The 15,240-nt window shown below is 34.0% G+C and overlaps 6 protein-coding genes and 1 non-coding gene across 8 annotated transcripts; 3 read left to right on the forward strand and 4 right to left on the reverse strand.

Moving 5' to 3' along the window:
* Positions 1-99: 99 nt before the first annotated feature.
* Positions 100-963, reverse strand: AT2G27535 (ribosomal protein L10A family protein). Its single transcript, NM_179774.2, has 3 exons — positions 752-963; positions 557-634; positions 100-399 (listed from the first exon to the last, which is right to left on the reverse strand). The coding sequence occupies exons 1-3, from the start codon at positions 754-756 to the stop codon at positions 237-239; spliced, it is 246 nt and encodes an 81-aa protein (NP_850105.1). The 5' UTR covers positions 757-963; the 3' UTR covers positions 100-236.
* A 2,806-nt stretch (positions 964-3,769) lies between these two features.
* Positions 3,770-3,919, forward strand: AT2G27540 (F-box associated ubiquitination effector family protein). The gene has a single exon (NM_128314.1). It carries the CDS (start codon positions 3,793-3,795, stop codon positions 3,898-3,900), a length of 108 nt encoding a protein of 35 aa, NP_180323.1. The 5' UTR covers positions 3,770-3,792; the 3' UTR covers positions 3,901-3,919.
* Positions 3,920-8,005: 4,086 nt separating this feature from the next.
* Positions 8,006-9,565, forward strand: ATC (centroradiali). Its single transcript, NM_128315.4, has 4 exons — positions 8,006-8,439; positions 8,793-8,854; positions 8,973-9,013; positions 9,108-9,565. The coding sequence occupies exons 1-4, from the start codon at positions 8,236-8,238 to the stop codon at positions 9,326-9,328; spliced, it is 528 nt and encodes a 175-aa protein (NP_180324.1). The 5' UTR covers positions 8,006-8,235; the 3' UTR covers positions 9,329-9,565.
* Positions 9,566-9,670: 105 nt separating this feature from the next.
* Positions 9,671-9,742, reverse strand: AT2G27560. Its single transcript has one exon. It is a non-coding gene; the product is annotated as a tRNA-Lys (tRNA).
* Positions 9,743-10,147: 405 nt separating this feature from the next.
* AT2G27570 (P-loop containing nucleoside triphosphate hydrolases superfamily protein) lies at positions 10,148-11,124 on the forward strand (the record flags this gene model as incomplete). Its single annotated transcript, NM_128316.1, has 4 exons — positions 10,148-10,477; positions 10,535-10,651; positions 10,706-10,914; positions 10,959-11,124. The coding sequence occupies 4 exons, from the start codon at positions 10,148-10,150 to the stop codon at positions 11,122-11,124; spliced, it is 822 nt and encodes a 273-aa protein (NP_180325.1).
* Positions 11,125-11,228: 104 nt separating this feature from the next.
* Positions 11,229-12,372, reverse strand: AT2G27580 (A20/AN1-like zinc finger family protein). 2 transcript variants are annotated; one of them, NM_001202691.1, is made up of 3 exons: positions 12,314-12,348; positions 12,105-12,166; positions 11,230-11,987 (listed from the first exon to the last, which is right to left on the reverse strand). In NM_001202691.1, the coding sequence occupies exon 3, from the start codon at positions 11,948-11,950 to the stop codon at positions 11,459-11,461; it is 492 nt and encodes a 163-aa protein (NP_001189620.1). In that variant the 5' UTR covers positions 11,951-11,987; positions 12,105-12,166; positions 12,314-12,348; the 3' UTR covers positions 11,230-11,458. The 2 variants fall into 2 exon arrangements, with proteins under 2 accessions (NP_180326.1, NP_001189620.1); NM_128317.5 differs by having other exon boundaries at positions 11,229-11,987; positions 12,105-12,372.
* AT2G27590 (S-adenosyl-L-methionine-dependent methyltransferases superfamily protein) lies at positions 12,373-14,731 on the reverse strand. The gene is made up of 5 exons (NM_128318.4): positions 14,387-14,731; positions 14,040-14,146; positions 13,471-13,951; positions 13,244-13,362; positions 12,373-12,788 (listed from the first exon to the last, which is right to left on the reverse strand). Exons 1-5 carry the CDS (start codon positions 14,594-14,596, stop codon positions 12,587-12,589), a joined length of 1,119 nt encoding a protein of 372 aa, NP_565655.1. The 5' UTR covers positions 14,597-14,731; the 3' UTR covers positions 12,373-12,586.
* Positions 14,732-15,240: the final 509 nt, after the last annotated feature.

Below are 15,240 nucleotides of genomic sequence, written 5' to 3' on the forward strand. Positions count from 1 at the left end.
ATGAGATTTGATTTGATCAATTCTATATAACTTTCGAAAGACAATACCCTAGTTGGATAGAAAAATCACCACATAAGCGCTTTGAAAACTGTGATTGCAGAGAAGTATATGATAAAGTTATTCAATAATATAGGACTAATTAAAGAGATGAAAAAGACCCATTAGTTTCAAGCTCCCGTACGTATAAACCAAAGAAACAACATTTAAGAATCATTCCAACGTAATGGACACACAAATTATTCTGGCTTCTTCTCTTTAGATTTTTCATTGATACTTGCAATGGCTTCTCTAAGAGCCTCACTTTGAAGCTTCACTGTCTTCCCAACGTTACGTTTCTTCTCCTCAGATTTTCCCTCAATAGTTGCAATGGCTTCTCTAAGAGACTCACTCTCAAGTTGTCTATATAACCAACAAACCCATTTCACTAAGTAAATTAGATCTAGCAATAATCCATTGGACAATATATGATACATCTATGTACGACAATCTTAGCATAGGAATCAAAAACTAGAACAATAGCAATAAGAGATATCTTAATGAAAGACCTTTCAAGTACCTCATTTTGAGTTTCCTCTCCTCCGATGGGCGAGTGATATTTGCAATGGCTTCTCTAAGAGTATCACTATTAAGCTTACTATAAAACGAACAAACCCATTTCTCAATTGTTAGATACATTGAGCAATAAGACTATATCAATAGAGAGATCTATATGAAAATTGGTAGAAGAGTAAAGGAAGAATTTTTCAAGTACCTCATCTTGATTCTTGAGTTTCTTCTCTATTCACGAAAGATAACAACAATAAGACGAAACGAGAAGTGATGATGTGGAGACAGACGAATGTGATATAGAAATAATAGAATGATCAAGAAGATGCACCAATCAATGTGAAGATATTCTATATTTATTATTGAGATATGTAAAGATTTGTAGCCATCTTCGTTTAGGAAACCATTTCACTATGTAAGTAATAACCCAACTGCGGCTAGCTCTTTAAATCTCCAAGCCTTGATTCCAAAATCTCGATTCTAACTTTATCATTTGCCATATCTATAATATTTACAATAAAAAGTATCACACCGTAGATCTTGCTTTCCATTTAAATTCCCCAAAGGCCCAAAGTACTACTATAAAATTTAGTTTATCTTTTCTTTTCAAAGATATCTTACATTTATTTACATTGAATAGTTTTTTCTATCTTTTCAAATTTTATTATGTAGACATATGTCAAAATATAATAAATTAGTTAATACATGTCAAAATCTTATAAATTCTTATCACATAGTATATCACTCTTGAATGTTATATTTACATAAGATTTCCATTTACGCTCAAGCTTTGTTGTCATTATTCCAAACTTCTTAGTTTTATTATAAATACTTTCTCATTTTCAAAATTGTTTTTGTTATTTTTGTTATATTACAAATTTATTAAGAAATAATCTTACATAGTTTTTTTTGTGTGTGGTAAATTTGATATTAATTAGATATTTTTCTAATAATATAAATTATTTAAGATTTAACTTTGTTTTACTTTTGTTTGTGTACAGAAGTTTTTTGGATTAAACTTGTAACTTTATTTTTGGTCTTATAAATTACTATTTTGTTTTACAAACTCATTACATATAAGATCATAATTAGTTATCATTACACTGTGTAATTGTGTCATGATCCAATGCATGCAATTTTTATTAATGAGCTCATGCAAAATCCATAACTAGATCGTTATCTCCCATTATTTAAAGTTATCACAATATAGATAAAAAATAAACCGACCATTGTTTAACTTCTCAGAATATTTAAGGTTTGCTCGTTGATGCTTCTCTCCAAACTACAAGTAGTTGTATCATTCTTAGAGTTAATTGGTCATAAAAGCCGAGATCTCAAACACATCATTTAACAATTCTAACATTTTTTTCTATCGTGTAGGCTCTAACGTAATTTCAGCACATTACGTCAAGAAAAAATCCATTGTTCTAACGAACTGCAACATTTGTTGAAAGGCTAAGCAAGATCTCCAAGAAAAATATAATGGGAAATTTGTGTGGAAAGCTGAAAAATGTAAGAAGACAACGTTCGACATATGACAAAAGCATGTTCCGATATGATTATTTGAGCTACTCTCTGAATTTTGATGATGGAAGACGAGAAGATAATGAGAAAATTTCCGTGCCTATTGGACTTCCTCAATCGCAAAATCTCGAGGAGAGATAAAAGAGAGTTTGATTCATGTATTTATTTTATTAGTATAAGTGTATAACATAATATTTAACTATGTACATTAAAACATATTAACGTTAGATAATGAAAATGAAATTGTAATTAAATTGGCAGTAAAAATTTGTCGTTGCTTTTATCAACAAGCAAATGCTCCTGTTTTATAAACTCTAACTACGAAATATTTTCTTTATAAGTCTCACAACAAGTATCCTTGACTTTTTTTCTCATATGATCGCTCTTTTTCATCATTCAGATCGAGGGATCTTTGATCAGTTGACAATGCATCTATAAGTTGATATCAGTAAAGCGTTTCTCGTTGGGTTTTGATGTTCTACTAACAAAAATCACGCTTCTTTTTTTATTTGTGAATAGGTTAGCTTGCTAAACAAGTAGATTGAAAATGGAAAACTAACTAAAGGTGATATAAATTAAACCTTGGTTAAGTTACTTTTGGGACTATACAGTTCATTGGGAAATAGACAATGAATAAATCAACCAAGATTGTGCCTCATTTCAGCCATACAAACATTTTGTCTATTTTTTGCTAAATCGGTAAATATCATATAAAATGAAAGAGTTAGGAATTACACTGAGAACTCCTAAATAATTAGTTCCTTGGCAAAAATTATGATAAAAAACAAGGAAGTAAACAAACTTCAGAAAGAAACACTATATGAGCCAAAAACTCATAAGATTACGGAACTTCTTTTTGTGTCTTCTTGCGTTGATGGAGTTAATGATTTTCCTATCGATGATCTTGAAGACTGAAGCATGATCCATCTGATGCGAGTTATGTAGCATGTTATTTCTCTGCTTCCAAGTTACGTAGACGACGGAATGAACAACAAGCTTCCTCAGTGTGGAGGGAGCAGAAGTGCTAGAACGACGAATCCATGAAAGAAGTTCAGCCCAATTTCAGAAAAATAAGTGAGTGCAACCTAAGCCTGGACTGAACCGAACTCCAGAGGGCTTTGCTGAAACTGCAACCCAACATTTTGTCTATTTGTGCTCAAAGAAGAAATTTCTATTCGACAATCACAATCCCAGTCGCAGTTCAAGCTGTCATTTTATCTAATAGTCACTAGACCACAAGCTACCACTTGGTTAAACAACTAAGAGCATCATTATTAGTTGTCTCCTAGATTAGTTCTTATGATAAGAACATCTCATTTTAACTCTTATATAAGAGACAAAATGACAAAATGTCTCTTATATAAGAGTTGAAATGAGATGTTCTTAGTAATCAATAACAAGAAAAAACCTAAGAACTAATCTAAGAAACAACCAATAATGATGCTCTAATGTTTCAATCCAAGTTGGCTAAGTTGGAGTTTCCTCGGTTCTCCAGCGGAGATCCAGCGGCTTGGTTAAGTAAAGTCCTACAATTTTTCTCTTACCAAGACTCCAAGAGTCGCCTGAGGATCACCGGATACAGATCGCATACTATTAGACTGTGGGCTTCCAACCTAAAACCAATTGGCAATAGGTGGAGAGGCCTATATCTTATATATATCACTTAAGATCGTACTCAACTTCCGATGTGGGACATTGTCCCTAATACGCCCCCTCGAGATGATGGCTCTTCTAGCCATTGATCTCGATATGTTTGGGCATGGATTGGCGGGCCAAGTATTGGGCCGGACCGATGTGGATCGGGTTGAGTATGTGCGAATCGGGCTCTGATACCATATTAGACTGTGGGCTTCCAACCTAAAACCAATTGGCAATAGGTGGAGAGGCCCATATCTTATATATATCACTTAAGATCCTACTCAACTTCCGATGTGGGACATTGTCCCTAATACATACCACTTGAAGGAAGATGCTATTGAATGGTGACAATCCATTTAGCAAGACGTACGTCGTCGTTAAAGGTGACGTTGTTTCACGTGGGCCATGTTCGAAAAATAGATGTGGGCTCAGTTTGGACCAAAGAATTGTAAGGACTTGATGAGGCCGTTACTAAGATTTAACAGACGGGTACCTTATGAGAGTAGACCCAAGAGACTTTGAAAAGTTACATAACAAAGTGGTCTTAAAATCTGATTTGATTGGGGCATAGCATACGTCGGAGGGTTGCAACCCAAGATCGTTGAAGATATTGCCTGTTAGCAATCATTGATATAAAAAACAATTCCTCAAATGATAAGACATATTTCTTTGATATTTTATTTATTTCAGATTTCAAAGGCTTGAAGTAAATTAGTAATTGGTATTTTCCTTTTTTCCTAACATATGTAAAAATTAAGAAATGAGTTATACCTCATTATGAGTTAGTACATATTTTCATTATAGATAAAAAAGAAAATAAAAAGAGAACAAATATGTTGATGGTTAAGAATGAGATCAAAGCGAGAAATAGTACATCTTCGAAGAAGAAACATGTATTTAAACCAAAAGAACCATGTAGTGAAAAATAATTCTATTGTTCTCAATTTATGAAACCCGTTAGAAGAATTTCATATTAAGTTTGATCATACATATGTAATGCGTGAAGATATACTATATATGATCCAATTTTTACGACAAAAGATTATATTTCTTTGTGTATCTCATAAATAAAAACTAAGTTATAAAATCAATATTTTATGAAAGAAAATCATTAAAACAAAGGATAATATCACTATCTATACCCAGAAGAATCAAAAATTAAGAATATACTAATGTTTTCTATATAATTAGTTCTCTCTCTATAATTTATGTAAGTTAGACAAAAATGTCCTTATTGCATATATCAAATTGTTTAGCAATGTAATAAAATAGTTATCAATATTTTTATCATCAATTTCTTCACGAATAATATATTATGATTAGATGATTATCTATTAGACTAACGTGATAATAATATTTATATGCATGTAAGTAAAAAAAAAATTATGTTAAAACATATGATATCTGTTAAGAAAATATACAATTAGTAATGTGTTAAATTTATTTTTAACATACGAAATTATACAATATATCATATAAACTTGTCAATATATTTTAATCTTTCATTCATCATGACATAAAAGTACGGTAAAAATAATTGTAATGTACTAATGTTTCATTTAGCAAAGTATCTAACGTAATAATATAACAAAAAGAGTCTAATCCCTTTTTCTTGTGCTGAATATACATAAATAAAAAATACAGATTTATAATTTTAAATCGATAAATATTTTTTAACAAAGAATTTGTAAACTTATCGCGATATCATAGTTTTTAGCACGTTAAACAAATAGTTATATACTTATCATCAATATATTACAATTATTTTTATTTAATGGCATTTTTGTAATTATTTTTTTTTTAAAAGATATTTTTGGTTTATATATTATTTCTTCTTCATACTTACCTAAATAACTAATATTTATGCATAGATTCTTAATTTCTTCATCTTCTATGCATAGATATTAATATAACCCTAAAACAAAAGAAGAAAATGTGATCTACTATAGAAACTTTCACTAATTTTCAACCGAGTAAATCAACATTTAAGTAAACATAATCTTATCGTCAATTGGCTGTATTCAAAGTCCATTGAATTCCATGAATTAACTATTTCCAAAATTGCATTTAATTATACTTTTGTACGTGGAAAAACTAAATGATAATCTCTGTTTTTTATGGACGGTCTCTAGACCAATCAAGTCGGTGCGAAAACATGTCAGAAATGCCTAAATGCGTTATGTCTATATGTATGTGTAAATGCATTTAGTTTCAAAACATTTTTCTGGTATACACTGAAATTTCTAAGTTCAACAAAGTTTGCAATAAACTATAGCTGTCTTAATATATAAGTCACGAATAACGGCTCTAATTAAACGATGTAACTGACGAGCTTTAATTTCGATTGTTTTTTTACTTTTCAGTTTCAAGGAACAAATGAAAGGTTGGTTTCCTCTACCTGAGAAGAAAAGTTCTATCACAGGACTTGCGAATAAGACCGTATATATGATTGACATGTTGTGCTTTTAATATTAATGTTAGTGTCACAGATTGTTGTGGGAGCATATGCTAAAGTATAAAAAAATAATAATTAAAAATATTATCACGATCACATGCAAAGTACACTTGAAACGTGTAATCTGAAGACAGTTAGGTTGGAATCAGGGTTTCTATAAGAGGAAACCCAGATCTTGTTTTTCTACCTCATAGTTTTTTTTTATGGAAAAGGAAAGAAATTACATATAAATAATTCAAAAGTGGCAGAGGAAATGAATCTCTTTGTCAAGTTGATGTGACCTTTCACAATTTGTCAAACTGTCAGCTTTTGAATGTGTTGGAAACGCATTGGGGTTGTGGGTCGCCAACATTAACATTTCCAAAAATGGTAAGTCCAAGAATAATATTAGTTGTTTTGGGATATATTCTTTGCAATACATCCACACACCTAACAGAGAATATATTTCTTTTCCTCATACTCCAATATTATTACTTTTTAAGAAAATAATTAAGTTTCATATTACCCTTATTGCAAAAGCGACGTTTAGAATTTTAAACAGAATAATGACACTTGAAATTTGTATCTTTCTTTCTTTAACATTAAAAAACAAGGGGGCGATAAAAGCAACCAAAGCTGTGATTCATGGTCGACACTAACACATGGAATAAAAAAAGGTTATCTCTTTTTTCCAACATTTCTCTGGTGACTAAGTTAATTGAATAAATTGTATGCATATATTTATATGTTCTATATATATACTGTCCAAAAAGGAATTGAGGAATTTTTAACTTTTAAGGACCATATTGGAAAATCTGCCACTTCTCATCCACTCATAGGTTCGAAATTGGTTTATTATAATTTTAACGCACAAATTCCCTTGTTAGTGCTAAAGAAGGATACCTACAAAAATTCATATCGAATTCTAGACGAAGAGACCTATATTGTAGAGCTGAAAACTGATGTTTTACAAAAACTGATATTTTTTCGGGAATGATTTGGTTTAAGCAAGAAATATCTTAGTTTGCATTATTCCTAAGCTGGTACTAGAAAACAACTATCGATAAAACGAGGTTGTCTTCCCTTTGGCCACCTATTGACATAAGAAAACAAGACACCTATCTTTTTTCTCTAGCAAAGATACTCCTAGAGTCCTAGTCCTACGACGAATGGCGATGCTTTCTTAAATAAATATAAAATATTAGTTCTCTACTTCTCCTAACGTACTAGAAGTAGAAATTCTGCTGAAAAAAGAAAAAGAAAAAGCTAAATTCCCGACGCCACCATTTATAATGCGTTCATTCTGTTTAAATAATGGCTAGAGAAGAACATGGCCGTAAATCCGTAATAACACTTCCAGGTTCTTTCATTCTAACATAAATTTATGTATAAAATAAAGTTTTTAATCTATCCACCTGACTAATTAAATTTTTATTTTCATAAAGGAAAGAGTTTTCCTATAAAACAACTATAAAAAAAATAATAGTATCAGATTTGAAATGACGACTTCAGTGACGATAATTTTACTGAATTACCATCACGCCCATTATTATGTTTTATTTTATAAAGCAATCTTTTATTGTGTCCTAACAAAAAAGCTAACTTCTAAATTCTTACTAGGGTTCAAAGACATATTTTTTTATCGAATCATGTCGTATGTATACAAAAATAATTTATTTTGGCCAATACAACAGATAGTTGATTAGTGTTCAGAAATACCCAACTCTCCAAAAAAAACTACTCTCATTTTTTTGTGTAAGGTATGATCCTAGATTAAAGAAACGTCTTTTTTTTTATTCTCTCTGAAGCATCTTATTGACAAGAAAATAAATAAATTCCTTGGATCTAAACGTCAAATCAAATGCATTACAGCCATTTCTTCTCTTAAACCCTATAAATATACATGTTCTTCTCACTTTATGCTTCATCAAATCAACACAAACATATCCCCCAAAGCAGAACTAAAGCAAGCCCAAGCTTGTCTCTCCCCATTCCAACACACACATTTTCATATCAAACTCAAAACACTATTTCCTTAATTTCTTTCACTTATTCTTCATTTCTTCGTCTAAATTCTTAACCAAGCAATCGAGATGGCCAGGATTTCCTCAGACCCGCTTATGGTTGGGAGAGTGATCGGAGACGTTGTGGACAATTGTTTGCAGGCAGTGAAAATGACGGTGACCTATAATTCTGACAAGCAAGTCTACAATGGCCATGAACTTTTCCCTTCTGTAGTTACATACAAACCTAAGGTTGAAGTTCATGGGGGTGACATGAGATCATTCTTCACTTTGGTACGCATTGCTTTATTGACCTATATCGTCATATAAATCATATATATAGTAAATGCATAAATAACTTAGCTAGGTGATTTTTATTTTTCGTTAAATGTCTTTTTCTTCCCGTCTTTATGCCATAAATAGAAACTTTTTTCCTCTCTAACTGTTAGACTTATTTGAATATTTCTGTAAAACACACAAAAATAAGATTTTAATTATTTATATTATCTACTATGCAGTTATATATATATAATATTAATTTGCAGAACGAACTAGTTTGTGTCAGATATACATACGTGTTATATAATGTTTATCTGTGTATATTGGATGTGTCACGTGTATTCACATATATCGAATATTTCAAACAGGTTATGACTGATCCTGATGTTCCTGGACCTAGTGATCCTTATCTGAGAGAGCACTTGCACTGGTAAATTTTGTTCCATTCAAATTTTGTTAAGTTAGAGATTTACCAAAGAAGCAAATAAAAAATGTTAAGAGACATATAATAAAAATACATAACATTTTCTTGCAATGACTAATCTCAGGATTGTTACCGATATCCCGGGGACGACTGATGTATCATTTGGTAAGTCCTATACATATATCCTTAGATATAACAAATCACATTTCATATACGTATATTTTCTGTTCAAAGATTTTAATATGAGAATACAAAACAGGTAAAGAGATAATCGGGTACGAGATGCCTCGGCCAAACATAGGGATCCACCGCTTTGTGTATTTGTTGTTCAAGCAGACCCGTAGAGGAAGTGTGGTGTCTGTGCCATCTTACAGAGACCAATTCAACACTCGAGAGTTTGCTCATGAGAACGATCTTGGCCTCCCCGTCGCGGCTGTTTTCTTCAACTGCCAGCGTGAGACCGCCGCTAGACGCCGTTGAATGACTTTCCACCGCTGCCGCAGCTGCCCTAACTAACTCTGGCTGTGCCCGGACAATATGTGTTGTTCCATGCATTCTATATTTTAGTTACGGGAAACAGCTTTTCCTATCATATTTATGTGTGTATTTGTTATGAACTGTTTGTGATCTGAATAAACTTGGCTTATAATCTCATGCATGGTCTATTTTCATATTGATGGATGTTAATTTTTAGTATTATCAATGTAATTATACCTGATATTCCTTATTTTCAAAATTATGATATAGTTGTATAATGGTAGTCGTCCTTAAGTAATTGGTGGCTGCAAGCACCAAAAATTTGTTTGGACAAATTACCATGATCGCCGTCTGTGGGGATCGAACCCACGGCCACGTGGTTAAAAGCCACGCGCTCTACCACTGAGCTAAGACGGCTTTGATTACTTTCATAAAGTTATCGAAAATCAATCCTATAAACTCATTATTTTATTCATGTTTTGATATACTTTTACTTAACGCAGAAAAGATACTATAAGTCAATAACGCAAAGTTAAATACGAATTTTCTACAACTAAATCGTAACTACGACAACAAATCCTAGCAACCATAAGTCCATAACGATTGACAAATAAACAAACAAGTGTCGATTGAAAACGTTAACAATTGACAAATAAACAAACAAGTGTTGATTGAAAACGTTGCGTATTGCAACAACACAATCATAATGATGATTTACAAAGTGTTGTTCGCTTTAGAACCAAAGCTCCCGTTTCAGATGCTGAAGGCTCGTTGAGACCTCTTATCTCATTCCGCTTCTGTCCTAAACCACAATTTTTGGTAATGGATGATAAAAAAATGGCGGTCAACTTGAGAAACGATGACTTAAGCGAAGAAACAAAGACTCTCATCTCTTCACTACCTTCAGACAAAGATTCCACTGGGATAAATGTTTGTAAGTACCAAGGATGTTGGTATACTCACCACTTTCTCCAAGCTGTCCTCAATTTCCAGAAAAACTTCAAGCCTCAAGACACCAATATCATCGTTGCTTCGTTCCCTAAATGCGGCACGACTTGGCTCAAGGCACTTACATTCTCACTAGTGCATAGATCAAAACACCCTTCTCATGATCATCATCATCCCCTTCTTTCTAACAATCCGCACGTTCTTGTCCCCTAACTTAAAATGAATCTCAATTACTATAGCGAAAAACCGGACCTGACCAAGTTCTCATCGTCTCCGAGGCTGTTCTCGACACACATGCCGTCTCATACGCTGCAAGAAGTGCTTAAAGATTCTACTTGTAAAGTTGTGTATATTTGCAGGAACATGAAAGACACATTGGTTTAATATTGGCATTTCTTTTCTAATGATGATAACGTAAAAACCAGTTTCGAGGAAACGTTCGAGTCTTTTTGTAAGGGAGTCAACTTTTTTGGGCCTTTTTGGGACCAAGTCTTAAGCTACTGGAGAAGAAGCTTGGAAGATCCAAATCATGTCCTTTTCATGAGGTTTGAGGAGATGAAAGCAGAACCTCATGAGCAGATCAAGAGACTTGCTGAGTTCTTAGATTCTCCTTTACTAAGGAAGAAGAAGAGAACGGATTGGTGGATGAGATTATAGATCTTTGCTCTCTACGTAATCTAAGCAGTTTGGAGATCAATAAGACCGGAAAATTATGTGAAGGTAGAGATAACAAAACATTTTTCCGTAAAGGAGAAGTCGGTGATTGGAAGAACTATTTGACTCCTGAAATGGAGAACAAAATCGACATGATCATCCAAGAGAAACTTCAAAATTCTGGTTTGAAATTCTGAGTTTGTGCTTTTCTCCAATGCATTGTAATAAGACTACCCTATGTTGTTGTCATGCTTTTCTCTGTTCTACATATTGGCTAATGGCTAATGTAATGACGAACCAATCAACCAAATCCAAATTCTACACATTGATAATACGACTTAAGCCTTCTACAAGATCATCAAACGGAACAATCAAATCAATAATAAGCAAATTTAATAACCAAACTGAAGAAATCATCAAATAAAGCTTAAATTTACATTGACATGTTTGTTTCTTGCTCTTTCTTCTTCATGTGTGTTTCATTCAAACGCACAAAACCAAAGCAACAACAACAAACAACAAACAACAAAGTCAAATCTTCTCAAGCTTATCAGCTTTCACAATCGGATTCGCTTTAGCGATCTTATCCTTCCCCATCCGCTTGAAATCAAACGAACATTCATGTTGCTCCGCGTACCTATGCGTCCCGCAGAAAACGAAACCACACCTACACCGAAACCCCGTGATTCCCACGCGCCGCCGACAAGTCAAACACCGCTTCGGATCTTGCGGCGGACCATCCGCCTCCTCCGGTTCAGCCGCCGCTCGTTTCTCTGATTTCGCTTCAACGATTTCTTTCGAATCAGCTGGAGGCGGAGGCGGTGGCGACACGGAGGAAGACGCAGCAGCGCCAACGGCGGCTAAGGATTGGGTAAGAGCATGTTTGGCGGTGGAAGAGTTTTGTTCTTGATGTTGAAGATCTCGAAAACATTTGGAACAGAGATTTTGTGTAGCTGTGCTTCCGAAGAAGCCACAATTGTTAGCACATAATCGTGGTTCTTGAAGTCTGTGTTCTTCCGCCATAACAGAATGGATCAAAACAAACTCCGGCGAAAAAAATCTACAAAATTAACCGATCGATGGAATCAAAAATCAATAGATCTGTTGCTTAAATCTCATCAAAACTATAGAACAGAAAGAAAAAACTAATGGATCGGCGAAAACAACAAGTCATTACCTGGTGAAAAAAACGATTTATTAGATCTGTTCGAATCGGTGATGGTTCTAAGAAGAGAGAATCTGTATTTTTATAAGAAGAGAGAAATCAATGGAATATGGAAAGAAAGAAAGGAATCGAGAGATGAGAAAGGAAAGAGATGAAGAATTATGAGGAAATGGGAAAACTAACGACGACGCAATCGATACAAAATTAAATTGTTATTTTACTCTTTTTTTTGTTGGCCGTAAGATGGAAATTGGACAATTTGTGGAAAATGGTGTTATTTGGCTTTTGGGCTAGCGTTGAAGATTCCAGAAGCACCTACACTATTCATTTTAACAATTTTGTGCTTGATAATTGAAATCATGAGACGACAAAAAAATAATATTGAAATCATGAAACTAAACCAGTGCGTGTCAGAAATAAATACTAGATGTAAAATCGACAAAGGATCTGAGTTAAAGGGCTAGTGTCTTTTGATCAAAAGATAGAAAGCATAACTAGAGGCTGACCGCAACAATGTAAGCATTCCAAGAATCACACTGTTGAAAGCTCTTGACTTGTTCGTACTTGATATCACGTCCAGCACCAAACCCATCTGTTCTACGCATTTCAGAAGCGTCCGGCATTTCTCTGAGCCAGAAATGGACTGAGCTAAACCCAGCTTCCTCCATACAATCCTTTATCTCCGGCAATGACCACCTACACATATATGAACAGCAGATCCAGGAGTTACTTCTCAGGAACTTAATGATTCAAGAGTGCAAGTACAATAAATCTACAGACAATAAGGAAAGCAGGAATATTGTCTTGCCCGAATATAACATTCAATATCATTTCACTGCTACTTACCAGCCAACACAAGGATAAGTCACTAACATATGAATTTAGATATCAGTAACATTCGAGCACATGTTTGTGTAAGTTTTGATCCATAGTGGCTGCACTACAGAATCTCTACCTCACCCAGCCAACCAAAATTACCAAAAGCCTACACTTATCAAGTTATCTAAAATGCTAAGCAAACCCCTAAGTACCAAATATGCTTCGTTTTTTTGTAACTGTAATATTTTCTTAAGGCTTGTGGGAGATTGTGGGTAATGACTGTCCCACTTTGAAGAAAGAATGGATGTGGAAGTAGACTACAGGACACTTACAGTCTCCAGCTATATGAAAAAGCATGGCGAATCTTTCTGTTCTGCTTCTGAAGGTGATAGTGCAGACTGATCCTTGTCTTGCGGCTTAAAATATCAAACTCAGCCTGCTCCCATGTATACTGCCAAATGAATATGGACAATCGTTAGTACGGTTATCTCTAGTAAGTTCGATATTTATGGCTCTGACACCCTTTTTTACCGAATGAAGTACAAGAATGAACTATTACCGTGAAATTAGGGAATTTCCGTTGAAGCTTCAACTGTCCCTCAGCAGAAGCACCTCCATATAAATCCATCACGAAGATACCACCTTTCTTAGACAAAGCGTCACGTGCATTCTTGAAGTAAGAAACCAACTCCGAGCGTTTGTGGAGACAACAACAACTAAAATTAAAAGCACACACAATATCCCTCTTTGGCAACGAATCAGGTCCATCTTTCTCTAAAGATTCGACAACACTCGGATCAGCCAAATCTTCATTATCATCACCATCATCCAAGCTGATATTTTGTATCAGCTCATGGGATTTAGATTTCACTTGCTTAGCCTCAAGAGGAGTTAAAACATTCCCATGGAAAAGCGACATTCTTGAATACACGTCAGAACCAAGTTTACTAATGTTGTTATCCATACACCATTCTAACGCCTCAAGATCAAAATCAAGCCCTATAGCAGTCCGTCTAGTGTCAGTCTTCAGCCACTCCGCACTATTCCAACAATCAATGTAAAAACTTATTCAAGCAAGAAAACCAAAAGCTACATTATTTTGTACCATTTAGTGAAACACACAACAACCTTAAAAGAGCAGTGCCGCAGAAATCTTCTTGGAAATGGAAAGGTTGTCTTCCACCAACATACATTAAAAAGAACTTCTGCAAGTAACTTATGTCTCCTTTTGGTGACTGCAACAAACAAAAAGCAATGAAAAGACAAGAACAACAAATGTTAAAGCTTAGTGCTTGATGATAGAACAAGAACAGTGAAACACAAACAATACAATTTGTTAAATCTTAGTGCTTCTTTATACAAGAGATACAGAGAACTCTCTCCCTAAGAAAATTTAAGTACTTTTAACTGATTTCATAAAACCAGTAAGAACCACTCAATGAAACTTAGAAGGCCAAGCACAGAATTGCAGTTACCTGAACGGATTGTTGGTAAAGGAGAAACTTTGAAGGCAAATCCGATGATTCGTTTCCATCATTTTCTTCTTCTTCTTCGTCAGAGTTTTCTTCATCTTCTTCGTCGACGGAGGCAACAGCCGGCGGGTGTTGATCGTAGAAATCTTCAGCATCATTCGAATATTCACCTTTGTGGCGACGTCGATTAGGTTTTTTCTCTCGTTTCCCCATTTGTCGTCGTTCTCAGTCCAAATTCTCAATCCAGAGAATAGAGCAGAGCAGAGCAGTCGAGGAAGAAGAGAAAAGCGTTGACTTTGTGTTTAGTGTGTCTTTAGACTGAAGAGTGCCCTAAACTATGCCACGTAGGCCCTATTGCTCTCGGTTTAGTGTTTTTTTTGGGTCAAATACCGGTTTTTAGTGGTTCGGATGGTATTTATCATGTGGGGTTTTTTTTTTTTTTTTTTTTACTATGGTTTAGAAAAACTTGGTTAATTATCACCTAAAATAGTGTTTTGGTGTTTCGTTGGAGATGACTAGACGCATAGGTAACAAATAGTACTTTGAAAATCTCAATAGATCTTGCAATGATCTCCTCTTATTATAAGTTTATGATGGATAATGTATTTCTTACTTGAAGATATGTGTTTCTTGCCAATAACTATTGATTATCTTGTGTTTAAGACAATAATATATTACCATTTTTGTATTGCCTAATCGCTTCCACACTAATGAACATATTCTTTGAACTTGAAAATTTCCTTTTTTCTTTAATGCATTGTCAACTAGTGAAAAATTCATTCGTTCGTTTTATCATTGAGACATAATCAATAATCTTGCTAGTTGGGTATCAATAGAACCTGTTCGCTTTGGTTGAC

Source organism: Arabidopsis thaliana, chromosome 2 (assembly GCF_000001735.4).
Source record: "Arabidopsis thaliana chromosome 2, partial sequence".
Taxonomy (NCBI): Eukaryota; Viridiplantae; Streptophyta; class Magnoliopsida; order Brassicales; family Brassicaceae; genus Arabidopsis; species Arabidopsis thaliana.